At 44.7% G+C, this 14,624-nt stretch overlaps 2 protein-coding genes across 6 annotated transcripts in view; one reads left to right on the top strand and one right to left on the bottom strand.

Moving 5' to 3' along the window:
• The window catches only part of MEIOB (meiosis specific with OB-fold), a 43,718-nt gene extending 35,610 nt beyond the window's left edge, over positions 1 to 8,108 (top strand). For 3 of the 5 annotated variants that reach the window (XM_021931642.2, XM_021931643.2, XM_021931645.2), the window contains 3 exons: positions 2,357 to 2,540; positions 3,923 to 4,009; positions 7,724 to 8,108. In XM_021931642.2, the coding sequence (XP_021787334.1) occupies positions 2,357 to 2,540; positions 3,923 to 4,009; positions 7,724 to 7,834 (382 nt within the window). In that variant the 3' untranslated portion in view covers positions 7,835 to 8,108. The remainder of the gene's footprint in view (positions 1 to 2,356; positions 2,541 to 3,922; positions 4,010 to 7,723) is intronic. The other 2 variants (XM_003916351.4, XM_021931644.2) reach the window with 2 other exon arrangements.
• A 4,602-nt stretch (positions 8,109 to 12,710) lies between these two features.
• FAHD1 (fumarylacetoacetate hydrolase domain containing 1) lies at positions 12,711 to 14,624 on the bottom strand. Its single transcript, XM_009195687.2, has one exon. The coding sequence runs from the start codon at positions 14,370 to 14,372 to the stop codon at positions 13,698 to 13,700; it is 675 nt and encodes a 224-aa protein (XP_009193951.2). The 5' UTR covers positions 14,373 to 14,624; the 3' UTR covers positions 12,711 to 13,697.

The following is a 14,624-nucleotide window of genomic DNA, read 5'->3' on the forward strand; positions in this document are numbered from 1 at the left end:
TCTCTCTTAGCAAATTCATTTTTGTAAGAAATAATTATTGTTAATATAATTTTAAGCTCTCTAAAAGTTAAAGCTGTTTGTTGACATAATGGGGGTTATGTATTTGAGATAAATGTATAGAAAACTATACTGAAAAGTTTCCATAGCAAACTAGATTAAAATATTATAATTGCCTTTTAAAATATAATCTATATTTCTATAATTCTAACATATAAAGATATAATGTGAGAAACTTTTGACAAACTTGTCTAATGATTTGGCAGAAAACTATTTTGGTTGCTAGGCCCTATAGCAGTGTACTGACAGCATTAAAAAAAAATTATTTTCAAGCCAGGTGCAGTAGCATGCACCTGTAGTCTCAGCTACTCAGGAGGCTGAGGTGGGAGGATCGGTTGAGCCCAGGAGTTTGAAGAGTTTGAGTCCAGCCTGGGAAACATCCAACCTCTTGTAGATCGAAGTTAATATTTACTTGCATAGAAAGTAAACTCCAGGCCGGGCATGGTGGCTCACGCCTGTAATCCCAGCACTATGGGAGGCCGAGGCAGGTGGACTACCTGAGGTCGGGAGTTCAAGACCAGCCTGGCCAATATGGTGAAACACCATCTTTACTAAAAACACACAAAAAATTAGCTGGGCATGGTGATGGACACCTATAATCCCAGCTACTTCGGAGGCTGAGGCATGAGAATTGCTCGAACCCAGGAGGTGGAGGTCATGGTGAGCCGAGACTGCACCATTGCACTCCAGCCTGGGTGACAAGAGCGAAACTCTGTCTCAAAAAAAAAAAAAAAAAGTAAACTCCAGTAGGTTTAATACTCTTAGCTAAAAGATGCTTGGCAAGAAACGTGTAATATTATTAGGAAAGTCTATGGATTTTTATGAGAATTTTCACTGAGATAATCCTAGATTTGCATGGAAGTATAAGAAATAATAAGAGGGCCGGGCGTGGTGGCTCACATTTATAATCCCAGCACTTTGGGAGGCCGAAGAGGGCTGATCACGAGGTCGGGAGATTGAGCCCATCCTGGCTAACACAGTGAAACCTGGTCTGTAAAAAATACCAAAAAATTAGCCAGGCGTGGTGGCGGGTACCTGTAGCCTCAGCTACTTGAGAGGCTGAGGCAGGAGAATGGTATGAACCCGGGAGGCGGAGCTTGCAGCGAGCCAAGATTGCGCCACTGCACTCCAGCTTGGGAGACAGAGCGAGATTCCGCTTCACAAAAAAAAAAAAAAAAAAAAGAAATAATAGGAGAGATCCCTTGTGGCTTCTGCCCCATTTTCCCCAGCGATACCATTTGCAAGTAATAGTACCATGTCACAGCCAGGATATTGACACCATTCAATCCACTGGTCTTACTCAAATTCCTCCAGGTTCACATGCAGTCGTGTGTGTATGTTCTAATTAGTTTTATCACACTTGTAGGTTTGTGTATCTGTTGCCACAGTCAAGATACTGACCTCTGGATTTTTAAAACATTTTATGATGTATTAAAATTGAAAAAACTAATGTGGATGCTGTGTAAGACCTTGTGTTTGTTTTTTGAAAAACAGTTTTCAAAAATTGAAAAACTAATTTTTTCCCTGTATATTTATTATTGATATCTGAGGAAAAGCATCTACAATTTGCTGAACCAAGTGATCTGTGGCTAGACAAAAATCCACTGTCTTTAGTTCATTTCCCCTATTTGAGAAATTTGAATTAGGTTCCCTGTTCAAGATAGCTAAAGTAAGGCTTGCTTCAGAAATTTGGAATAGCATAAACCACTGAAAGAGAGGAGAGTGTATCACCAGCAGTGTTAATAGCGTCTGGTGCCACCTGGCCAGCCTTGCAAGGCTTTCTCTATTTGTAGAGAAGGCCCCGTGCAGGACCATCCAGTGAGCAGCTATTGAACGCGTGCTTTCCAGGCACAAGACACAGTTCCTGCCCTCAGAACTCCCAGCGGGGGAGGTGAGAACAAGGAGCTGATGCGACAGCATGAGTCAGTCCTGAGGCTTGTGTTCTGCTGCTGTTCCAAGAGGGAAAGGGTGCGGGCTGGGATGCAAGAAGGGAGGGCACCAGCAGGGAAATGAGACTGGGAGGGACCTGGAGGGCTTGGCAGGAACTCGGCAGAGGGAGGGAAGAAGGGAGGGCAGGTGGAGGACTGGTGTACGCAGTTTCAGATGAATTCTGAGAATGGCTGCATAGAAAGTGTGTTTTACTGTTTTTTACGACTGTCTGCTACACTGCATAGCACTGAACACTCAGTAAGTTTTGCATACAATGACGTAGAGTTTTTAGTGATAATTCTTTTTCTGCTAGAGATGAAATTTGTCACTTAGGGCATCACATTTTATCATTGTCTTTGTTTCTTTTCAGTTCCACCTGTGGTTATATAGTAAATGAAGCATCTAACATGTGCACAATTTGCAACAAAAACTCCTTGGACTTTAAATCTGTCTTTCTCAGTTTCGATATGCTGATTGATCTGACTGATCACACAGGCACCCTTCATTCCTGTAGTCTCACAGGAAGTGTTGCTGAGGAGACTTTGGGCTGCACGGTAAATAGCAAAAAGGAAGAAATGCTTAGAACATTTCCAAAGTGAATGCTTTTCCCCCAAAAATAGAGGTGGTTTTGTCAAACATTTGATAGAAATTAATTCACTAATAAACAATCTGGGAAAAAATCATCTTGCTTTAAACACACATTGCTTTCATGAACAAATGTTACATATATTAAAATCCTAGCTAATATTTACTATTATGAGTAATGACTGAGGCCATTAGCCTAAATGGATAAATAAACATGATGTTTTAGGGCTGGGTGCAGTGGCTCAGGCCTGTAATCTTAGTCCTTTGGGAGGCCGAGGAGGGCAGATCACTTGAGGTCAGGAGTTTGAGACCAGCCTGGCCAATATGGTGAAACCCTATTTCTACTAAAAGTACAAAAATTAGCTGAGTGTGGTGACATGCACTTGTAATCCTAGCTATTCAGGAGGCTGGGGCACGAGAATCACTTGAACCCAGGATGTGGAAGTTGCAGTGAGCCAAGATCACGCCACTGCACTGCAGCCTGAGTTACAGAGCAAGACTTGTCTGGGAAAAAAAAAAAAAAAAAAAAAAAAAAAACCAACCGAGGAAACATGATGTTTGATATAGTCAAGTAACAAGGGGTAAAACAAGTTGGAGATGTTGATCAGTCATAAGGTGGTTTTTCTAGGAGGATTTGGCTGTGTTTCACCTACTCAGTTACATGAAATCAGCTACACATTTTCTCCCTGGTGTGCAGCTACAGAACAGCAGCAGATAACACTTAGGGATTAGCATGTGCATTTGGCAATAGGCACTTGCTTTTTATTGTTAAAACCAGCTCATGAAATTTACCATTAGACTTTAATTCCAAATTCTGCTTCCACTTTATTGAAGGGATTTTTCCTTACTGAGCTACCTGATTGCCTTTAGAGATTCTGCTTATCTAGCCTTTCCTGCCTTATCTTCTCTATCAAAACAATTGAGTTGGCTGGGCATAGTGGGTCACACCTGTAACCCTAGCACTTTGGGAGGCTGAGGCAGGAGGATCACTTGAGGTCAGGGGTTCAAGATCACCCTGGGCAACATAGTGTCTCTACAAAAAATAAAACATAAAACAATTAGCCAGAGAATAATAGTGCATACCTGTAATTTCAGAAACGTGGGAAGCTGAGGTGGGAGGATTGCTTGACCCCGGGAGTTTGAGGCTTCAGTGAGCTGTGATCGCACTGCTGCACTCCAGCTTGGGCGACAGAGTGAGACCCTGTCTCTAAAAACAAAAACAAATGGTTGAGCTATAATTACTGCAAATTAAAATTTCATTTCTAATGAGAAAGTTTGTTTCTCACTGTTGTCAAAACGAATTTTCTTCGTAAACTTCAGATATATTTGTCTCATCTTTTTTTTTAACCAGGTAAATGAGTTTCTTGCAATGACAGATGAACAGAAAACAGCATTAAAGTGGCAATTTCTCTTGGAAAGAAGCAAAATTTATTTAAAAGTTAGTGCATTTTATAGTGCTATATTCTATATATTTATTATTCTATATATTCAAACCATAAGAAAAACCTAGATAAATTTGGGAAATTTATTATTTCTAATGCCCAGTTCCCGGATGTGCATAAGGACTCAGCTACCCTAAAAACAAAAGAAATAACCAGGGTTTTTTTTCATATTGTATAAAGGAGTTACCAAAGACATCAAAGAAAATAGACCAACAAAGAAAATATCCTTTAAGGTTAAATCCAAAAGAGGGGAAAACGCTTTAAAATCAGAGCTGCTGGGTGCAAAAGTGCACACCTGTCATCCCAGCTACTTGGTAGGCTGAGGTGGGAGGATCGCCTGAACCCAGGAGTTTGAGGCCAGCCTGGGCAACATAGTGAGACCCCTCTCTTGGCCCCTGAACCCCAAAAGGTCAGACTAGGTTGTCCCCACCCCCACCCCGCCATGGTGTTCCCTTCGCGTGATGAGCAGTGTGAAACAGCACAGTTAAGTGCGTGGTTATTGGGGAGACAGATTTGGTCTGAATCCTAATCCCGCCACACCTCAGCCTGTGAGACCCTACGGAGGTTAATTAAGTTTGCTAACCTGCAAAATTCCGTGATCCTCCAACTCTGAAGGGCCACAGCTGCCTCCTGAGGCACTTCAGTGTTGGAGGATCCTCGAGTCTTAGTGTTCAAGGTGTCAGAGGGGGAAAAGTGCAGCCAGACAAACTCCCCTGCTGCAGATGAGAAAAGTGGGACCAAGAAGTCTTGCCACGGCCGGGCACGGTGGCTCACGCCTGTAATCCCAGCACTTTGGGAGGCCGAGGTGGGCGGATCACGAGGTCAGGAGATCGAGACCATCCTGGCGAACACGGTGAAACCCCATCTCTACTGAAAATACAAAAAATTAGCCGGGCTTGGTGGTGGGCATCTGTAGTCCCAGCTTCTAGAGAGGCTGAGGCAGGAGAATGGCGTTAACCCTGGAGGTGGTGGAGCTTGCAGTGAGCGGAGATCGCGCCACTGCACTCCAGCCTGGGCGACAGAGCGAGACTCTGTCTCAAAAAAAAAAAAAAAAAGTCTTGCCACTTGCCATGGGTCACAGGTAAGACTGGACCCAGCCAGCCTCGTTGCTTCACTTCATGGTTATCAACTCTTTTCTCTTGTGTCGTCCTGCAAGTCAATGTGCTTCCGTTTGTGTGGGTTATATCTACTGATACTTGCTCTACTGGAGCTTAATACTGAAAAAAATTTAAAACATTCTAGAGCACACATTCCATTTGTGTCAGACTAACGGTATCATGAAGCCTCTAGAAAACATCGTGTGCTGATAGGAGAATTAGTATTATTTTGAAATTAGTTTTCATCTCATGGACATCCTGCAGGAGCATTTGTGAATGCTGCATCTCCTCCATCTCAGCCTCATAAGCAGGTTTTCCCATTTTCCATGGCCACCAGCACATCCGAATAGTTTGCAGACATGGAGTCTCCAGTGGCTTTACCAATATTTCTAGGACCTTGGCTTAAGGCCTCTTCACTACCAGGCCAAAGGAAAGAAAAGTTGCAGTAAGATGCTGCATCTCTTCAATGGTTAGCATGGGCCCCTAAGTACTATCTCTTTGCAAGTCAGGGCACACTCAAGTCCTTGACCGACCCTGTATGCTTTGCCTCCAGACAGGAGGCACCACTTGCTAATGAGTCGGATCAACTTAAGTTCATGGGAACTTAAGAGTTTTCTAAATTTGATTCAAATACAACAATGAATGACCCTCAAGTGGATACTGCACTTTCCCAGAGAATGTGTGTAACAGATGTTCCAGGTGGCTTTAACAAATATTCACAATTATGGACAAGCTGCTTGGTGCGTTAGGTAACACAGTATTTTTACAAATAAAAAGATGTAAAATCCAAAACCAAAATCCAAAAACCATGATGCATACAAAAATAAAATAACACATGTTGAAAATTAACTCATTAATTAATGAGGGAACCAGTAAGATATAGGGAAAAGAAGGATTCAAAGGGAATTGGTTCATGACCAGCCTGTCCAAGATGGTGAAACACTGTCTCTACTAAAACTATAAAAATTAGCCGGGCGTGGTGGCAGGTGCCTGTAATTCCAGCTAGTCAGGAGGCTGAGGCAGGAGAATCACTTGAACCCGGGAGGCGGAGGTTGCAGTGAGCTGAGATCTCACCACTGCACTCCAGCCTGGGTGACAGAGTAAAACTCTGTCTCAAAAATTAAAAAAAAAAAAGAAGTAATTGGAAGAATAGATACATAGGCAGGCAATGCAAAATGCTGGATGGGTTTGCTTGTAGATGAACCACTGGGCTCCTCTACAGGGCAGAAGCAGTGCATCTTCACTCAGACTTCATGGGGATTCCATGAGCAGGGTCATTCGAATCACTGTCAGCTTTCTACAACCTAGTTCTAAAACAGCTCAGTCTGTGCAATGGGAGGTGTAGCTCCTGTAGAATCAGATAGCTCTGAACGTGTTCTAGCCAATGCCAGACTACTATGACATTCCATCGAAAGGATACCCACTTATTGTTATTGCCCATTTAAAGCCTTCTACAGTTTTCCTGACGTTGGTACTTTTTTTTCTCTCAGTCTTGAAATTAAAGTGGTTTATATGTCCTTCCACTCTATATTAAATAAAACGTTGGTTAAAGTGCTGTATAAATTGTAAAAAACAAGACTATTAAAATAAGACTATTATTAAATTATGTCATCATATTCCTGTAGTCTCACAGATTGAGTCCCTGCTACAGCTTAAAGTCTATCACAGTTGGTAGTTTGAACACACAGTAAGCCCTTTTTCCTACGTTATACTTTTTTTTTGTTTGTTTTGAGACAGAGTCTCTCTCTGCTTGCTCTGTCACCCAGGCTGGAGCGCATGGTGCGATCACAGCTTACTGCAGTCTCAACCTTCCCAGGCTCAAGTGATCCTCCCACCTCAGCCACCGAGTAGCTGGGACCACAGGTGTGCACCACCATGCCTGGCTAATTTTTATATTTTTAGTAGAGACAGGGTTTCACTTTGTTGGCCAGGCTGGTCTTGAACTTTTGGCCTCAAGTGATCTACCTGCCTTGGCCTCCCAAAGTGCTAGGATTACAGGTATGAGCCACCTCACCCAGCCCTGCATTAGACATTTTTTGGGGGGGCAGGGGGACAGAGTTTCGCTCTAGTTGCCCAAGCTGGAGTGCAATGGCGCAATCTCTGCTCACTGCATCCTCTGCCTCCTGGGTTCAAGCGATTCTCCTGCCTTAGCCTCCTGAGTAGCTGGGATAACAGGTGTGCGCTACCATGCCCGGCTAATTTTTTGTATTTTTAGTGGAAATGGGAGTTTCACCATGTTAGCCAGTCTGGTCTTGAACTCCTGCCCTCAGGTGATCCGCCCGCCTCGGTCTCCCAAAGTGCTGGGATTACAGGTGTGAGCCACTGCGCCCGGCCACACTAGACTTTTAATCCCAACTTTCCTACCTGAGAGAAATAGCATGAAAAGTGACATAAATTTTTATAAAATCAGTCAGAAGCTGGGCCTGTAAATTAACTGTACTCTGAGACTGGGACCCTTTCCATCATCTTACAGCTTTAACGGAAGTTTATATTAATATCTGTAAACAAAACTTTCATTGCGGTTCACTATTTGTGATCATTGATTTTTCAACTTGATATACAAGGCGATTTAAAAAACTAACCTTCTGTCTCTTTTTCTGTTTCTCCTTGCAGTTTGTTGTATCACACAGAGCAAGGAGTGGATTGAAAATTAGTGTGCTCTCGTGCAAGCTTGCGGATCCCACTGAGGCAAGCAGAAACTTATCTGGACAAACACGTGTTTAAAATGGCCTAGCATTTTAAACTCTGGAAAAGTGTATGAGCTTTTAACTCTCTTTCAAATGGAATCTTAATTTGAAAATTATGGGGAAAACTGCATTTTGTTTACATGTGATAAATATGTTTCTGGAAATTGTTATGGTGGAGCTGGTCTGGGGTGAGTCTGAAGGCCTCTCTCATCTGACCTCCCTTCTCAGAAGGCCTCCTACTGTCTTTGCCTTGTCTCCTCCCAAGTTGGAAAATGTTTACATGAATTAATAAACGGATTTAATCTTCTACAGATTTGAATGATTTATTTTCTTAAGCCAGTTTATTCTTTGTCTTGGTTCCCTGGAAAAAGAGTAGGACCTCAAGCCCCGGGCACGGTGGCTCACGCCTGTAATCCCAGCACTTTGGGACACCGAGGCGGTCAGGAGATCGAGACCATCCTGGCTAACACAGTGAAACCTCATCTCTACTAAAAATACAAAAAATTAGCTGGGTGTGGTGGCATGTGCCTGTAGTCCCAGCTACTCGGGAGGCTGAGGCAGGAGAATCTCTTGAACCTGGGATGTGGAGGTTGTAGTGAGCTGAGATTGAGCCACTGCACTCCAGCCTGGGCGACAGAGCGAGACTCCATCTAAAAAAAAAAAGTCGGACCTCTAAAGACTACCTTCTGAGAGCTGGGTGGTGACTCGTCATCCGACAGGATGAGGGCAAGGGGCTCTCTGCACCGGGTGGGAATAGCCGAAGTCGTGGGCAATCCTGTGCGACTGCTTTGAGCACCTGGAGCTTTTCTAGCCCCTGGTCTTCTCTGGTGACACACTAGAGTGCCCAGTGCTTGTGGAGACTTGCTGGCTCAGGGCTGACATGACTGAGTCTGAATCAACAGGGAGGAGACCAACTTCAAAAGTTTCATGAGCGTGCCTGGGTCTCAGAACTCTAAGGGGGACCTACTCAGGACATGAGGACGACAGCTGCCATTTTATCTGTTTGCTTTGCAGCAGCCACAAAGAAAACTGCTCAACTTCACACCATTGAGAGTCACTTGCTTCAGGGCACAGACTCCAGCCTGTGAAGACCCACCGCTAAGGTCATTGTTGACCCATATCCTGGGAGGTTTGACCTGGTACTTCAGAAGGCTACACGTCCTCCACGACAGGATTGGAAAAAAGGAAAAAGTGAGTATATGAAACTGTTTCCTAGGGCTGGTGTTGGGAGATAAACTATCTTGCCAGTCATGTTTTATCTGGCTGTTACCAGGTGCGGCCACAGAGGAGGGATGCAGGTTCACCCCTAAGTGTCCAAATTGTGGTGATAAGGTAACGAACGACTTGACCTAGTTGTGCAGAACAGGCCTTCCATCCTTCCATCCTCCCTTGGGAGAAATGGCGGGGGTGGGGGGGTTGTGAAGCAAGGTGAATGAGGAGGGTGGATAGGGAAGGAAGGAGAGGAGAGAAGTGAGGGTGCCATGGCTGGTGCTGGCTTGGCTCCCACTGTTGGTTCAGCAAGAGTGGGTATGGTGCCCCCTCCACTGAGCCCCGTGTCCAGGAGCTCAGGAGATGCCACCTTACTTGGTTAATTTTAAAACATTTTGTAGAGACAGGGATCTTGCCATTTTGCCCAGGCTGATCTTGAATTCCTGGGCTCAAGTGATCCACCTGCCTCAGCCTCCCAAAGTGCTGGGATTACGGGTGTGAGCCACCGTGCCCAGTCGACACTTACATTTTTAAGAAAAAGAGGAAAATAATTATATGAAGGTTTTAGCATATTTGAAAGGTAATATAAAACTATCTTGAAAACAAAGATACTATACCAACATTTATACCAAAGATGCACCCAACAATAGTCTTGTTAAAAAAAAAAAAAAAAACTGAGGCTGGGTGCAGTGGTTCATGCCTGTAATTGCAGCACTTTGGGAGGCCGAGGCGGGCAGATCACGAGGTCAGGAATATCAAGACCATCCTGGCTAACACGGTGAAACCCCGTCTCTACTAAAAATACAAAAAATTAGCCGGACGTGGTGGCGGGCGCCTGTAGTCCCAGCTACTCGGGAGGCTGAGGCAGGAGAATGGCGTGAACCCAGGAGGCGGAGCTTGCAGTGAGCTGAGATTGTGCCACTGCACTCCAGCCTAGGTGACAGAGTGAGACTCCATCTCAAAAAAAAAAAAAGTAAATGGAGGATGCTCCCTGCATCGTTGTTTCTAATTAGCAGAGCATCTGAAATGTGTGCAACCTGTCGGGGATGTCCCACCCAGAGTCTCTTCACTTGCTGAGGTCCCTCAGCTTCTATGAGGATCAGAAAATTACCTGAGGAAGCTATGGAAGGGGTGGGGAGAGCAGATACTGGTGCCAACAGACTCCTTGCTTCAGAACTTCCCCTTGGGTTCACCAGCTTTCTGAAGCTGGTATCCAGCGCAGACCACTTTCTTCCTTGGAGTTTACTCCCTGTCCTTTCTGCTTCATTACACTTCTGAGAGCACTCCTTCAGCAAATCATGGGAGCAAGAATCTCCATCTTAGGCTGTGCTTCTGGGGTACGTGATCTAAGATACAGTCATTAAAAAGGGGTACCTGTACTTACATTCACTGACCTGGAAATATGTTCATAATATATTAAGCGGATGTGTAATACTCATTTTTTATAAAAGTCCAATGAACATGTTTTAAAAACACAACAGAAGAACAGATGTCAAGCCATATATTCTGTACAGACTAATATATTGTGAAGTGTGATAATGGTCTCACATTTCCATGTAGGAGAATATCCTGATTCTTAGGAGATGTATGCTGAAAGGGCAGAGTCTTTCTGCAGTCACCATCCCGATGCATTTTCAAAATAAGGGTGTGTGTGTGTGTGTGTGTGTGTGTGTGTGTGTGTGCGCGCGCATATATATACACACATATATAGAGAGGTGCGTGTATGTATATATACACATATATGGGGGGGGTGGGAGGAAAGGCGAGACACAGGACCAGAGGACAAACAGTGAGTGCTGGTAATTGTTGAATCTATTAAAGGGCATATGGAGTTCATTGTATTAGTTTTTCAACTTTTTCATAGGTTTAAATGTATTCAAAATGTGGAAAAACGTTATCTTCTGAATGCTAGGATTACTATGATTTTAGCATTATCAGGAATTGTCGGACTTGGTGTCTTTGTTTTTGATTCTTGCATCTAAGGACTTCGTGTGCCTACACTTGCAATGCTGATGTCGATGTTTGTGACAAAGCTTGTTCTACCACTGTGGTGAACACTGACCCTGGGGGTACCGTACTCAGTGCTGGCTTGTGCCACCTACTAGGGTTGCATGTGAGCAATGCTTCTACTTTATGCCTTTGACTTTAATAGTCTGTCAACTTGGTAGATGTATCTCAGCTGAACCTTGTACCTGGTAGCTAGACAAATAATACACTTTCAGCATAAGCACACCCTTTGATCCAGCTCTTCCACTTATGGGAACCTAGCCAACAGCACATGTGCTGATACTAGCAAATCATTAGAGACAATCTCAAGGTCCAAAAATGGAGGCTTGACTTCAGAATCTTATGCAATCCATGAAAATTGTACTGCAGGAATGTGTCAGCTAACAAGGAAAAAGATGGTCACAATATACAGTGAAATAAGCAAGTTAAAACATTTTATGGTATAGCTGGGCGCGGTGTCTCACGCCTGTAATCCCAGCACTTTGGGAGGCCAAGATGGGTGGATCACTTGAGGTCAGGAGTTCGAGACCAGCCTGATCAACATGGTGAAACCCTGTCTCTACTAAAAATACAAAATTAGCCGGGTGTGGGGGCACATGCCTGTAATCCCAGCTACTCGAGAGGCTGAGGCAGGAGAATGGTGTGAACCCGGGAGGCAGAGGTTGCAGTGAGCCAAGATCACGCTACTGCACTCCAGCCTGGGCAACAAGTTAAACGCCATCTCAAAAAAAAAAAAAAAAAAAAGAAAAGCGAAAAAAGAAGAAAATTGTATGGTATGAGCAAACTCTATTTAAAACATTACAATTATATCCACAGATTTGGAAGAACTTGGACTAAATGCTTAACTTCGGCTGTCCCTGGGTAGATGAAATTTTTGGTGTTTTGTTCTAATTGCTAATCTCTGTTTTCTGACTCTTCTCTAATTACATGCATTGCCAAGCAATGAAAAAAATAATACTAAAAGTAGTTAAGATAGCATATTTAATAAAGAAATCAAATTATGGCAATTCCTCATACTAAATTATACTATAAGCATGGGTTGTAGCATACCTAAATGTCTGATTCTTCTTATGTACCTACTTACAGGATGCAGCCCACATTGTGGTCAAAACTTCAGGTTCTGGTCTTGGGAGAGTGGGTTACATCTTGGCTCTGCCACTAAGCTGAGTGACTTTAGCCAGCCTTCCTAGCCTCTAGATCGGTCTTCATTTGAGTAATGGGGATGGTAGTGATAATACTAACCTTATGGCTTGGTTGAGGGTTACATAACACATGGAAATACAGAATAAACTGCTTGACATGCTGCGTAACAGTATTGTGTTCAATAAATGGTGACCATTATTACTAAATTAGATGTCCTAGGCTTTCTTCAAGGGGCCAGCAGATGATGTGTACACTAACAGGAACCCCTGCCGAAGCCCAGAGGACTCCTCCAGGCATTGATAGCTATGCTGTGCATCTTGCCTAGACTTTTTTTTCGCAGAAAGGTGCAGGCAAGAGCAAAAGCAGCAGTCCCAGGCTATTCAACTTCTACAAAGCCTCCTTATCTCCGGTTGGGAAATACAGTTGCTGATTAACTCTGTTAATAGAGCACAGTGCTCAGAAGGCTAAAGGTCAAAGACTAACGTCTAAAGCCCCACAAGGAGGAAATATCCCTCCTCGTCACTACTGGGGAGAAATAAATTAGTAAAGCCACATACAAGGGAGCACCTTTATTTGGAAAGCAATAATTTCAAAATCATCCCTCGAACTCAGAATCGATGGGTCTGGGTAGATACCCTAAGTAAACAGGTGAAATCTTCATTAATTGTTTGCTTATTAAGAAAAATTTTAAATTAACTGATTACATGCAGGAGTGTTTTTCACATTTCCTGATAAGAATCACTTGGAACGCTCTGTAAACACAGCTTCACTGGAGATTAATCCTATCAAATGGATTCAGCCAGTCTGGGATGGGCCAGTAATTTGGAAATTATTGTTTTTACAAATGCTTCCTGATGATGACCAAGTCCAAGAAAATTTAGTAAACAATGGAAAGTTATCTGGAACATAATTTTCAGTTTTCTCTGCAGCTTTTAAGTCTTGAACTACTAGGGATAACCCACTGAAAAGTCTTCTCCAATCCAGGTTTACAAAAGGAAACTCAACATTTGGTTTGATAAAATGCTTTCTGAAGAAATACTTTACTTTGGCTGTTTTCATTTCTGGCCTATCCGTTCTACTTCACGTTTTCTTGAAGAGTCCATCTTATATGAGTTGAGGCATAGCAATCTAATCGTTTTTAAAATAAATGGTTTTATTTTTTTTTGAGACGGAGTCTCGCTCTGTTGTCCAGGCTGGAGTGCAGTGGTGTGATCTCGGCTCACTGCAAACTCCGCCTCCCGGGTTCATGCCATTCTCCTGCCTCAGCCTCCCGAGTAGCTGGGACTACAGGCGCCCGCCACCACACCCAGCTAATTTTTTGTATTTTTAGTAGAGACGGGGTTTCACCTTGTCAGCCAGGATGGTCTTGATCTCCTGACCTCGTGATCCGCCCGCCTCAGCCTCCCAAAGTGCTGGGATTATAGGCGTGAGCCACCACGCCCAGCCAATAAATGGTTTCTTATTAAAGGATTGTGACATTTAATAGCCGTTGCTTGCTCTTGTCTTTTTCCCTTCTCTCCCGAAACTTGTAAAGAAATAACTCAATATTCTGGCTTTTCCACCTTAAATCTCATACTGACCAGCCCGTGTATGCCAGCCTTGATCTCATCGTTTTCTTTAACCGGTCCAACTCCCTTTGGCGTCCCAGTCAAGATAATATCTCCTTCTTCCAAGGTTATGATCTTAGAAACATAGCTGATGATGTAGGGGATGGAAAAAATCATGGAGGCTGTCTCACCCTCCTGTCTGAGTTCGCCGTTGACCTTGAGCCAGAGCTTCAGCTTGTGAGGGTCAGGGATCTTCTCCTTGGGCACAAACCCGCTGACCGGGCAGGACGCCGTGAAGCTCTTGGCCAGAGTCCAGGGCAGCCCCTTCTTCTTGCACTCGTCCTGCACGTCCCGGGCGGTCATATCTAGGCACAGGGCATAACCGCCCACGTAGTCCATGGCCGCGGCCTCGGGGACCGCGCGGCAGCGTTTGCCCATCACCACGCCCAGCTCCAGCTCGTGGTGCAGGTTCCGAGTGTACGCGGGCATGAGGATGGGCGAGCCCTCGGGCGCGTAGGCCGTGGACGGCTTCAGGAACAGCACGGGCTCGCTCAACACCGCGCTGCGCATCTCCCTGACGTGGTCCGCGTAGTTCCTCCCCACGCAGACGATGTTCTTTCCCCACTCCCAGAAGCGGGACAGTGGCCGGGAGGCTGCCATGATTCCCATCAAGTGCCCCTGTAGTCACGTGCGCTGGGCCGGTCAGCTGATGCCTACGGCACCCCGGAGAGGACCAACTGCCTCGGAACGCTGTCCCCGCAGCGACGGCTCGTTCCACCTCGCGATCTGCCGGGTGCCCGGGCGGCGTGGCGCTCGGCCTCCAGGGAGCCGCTTCGCGGTGCCAAAAAAGAGGCGGAGGCTCGCGGCACAACTCTCCTGGCGCATCTCTCGGGCCGCCGCCCCCGCTCCCAGGCCCGTCTC

This window comes from Papio anubis, chromosome 18 (assembly GCF_008728515.1).
Source record: "Papio anubis isolate 15944 chromosome 18, Panubis1.0, whole genome shotgun sequence".
In the NCBI taxonomy this organism is placed as follows: domain Eukaryota; kingdom Metazoa; phylum Chordata; class Mammalia; order Primates; family Cercopithecidae; genus Papio; species Papio anubis.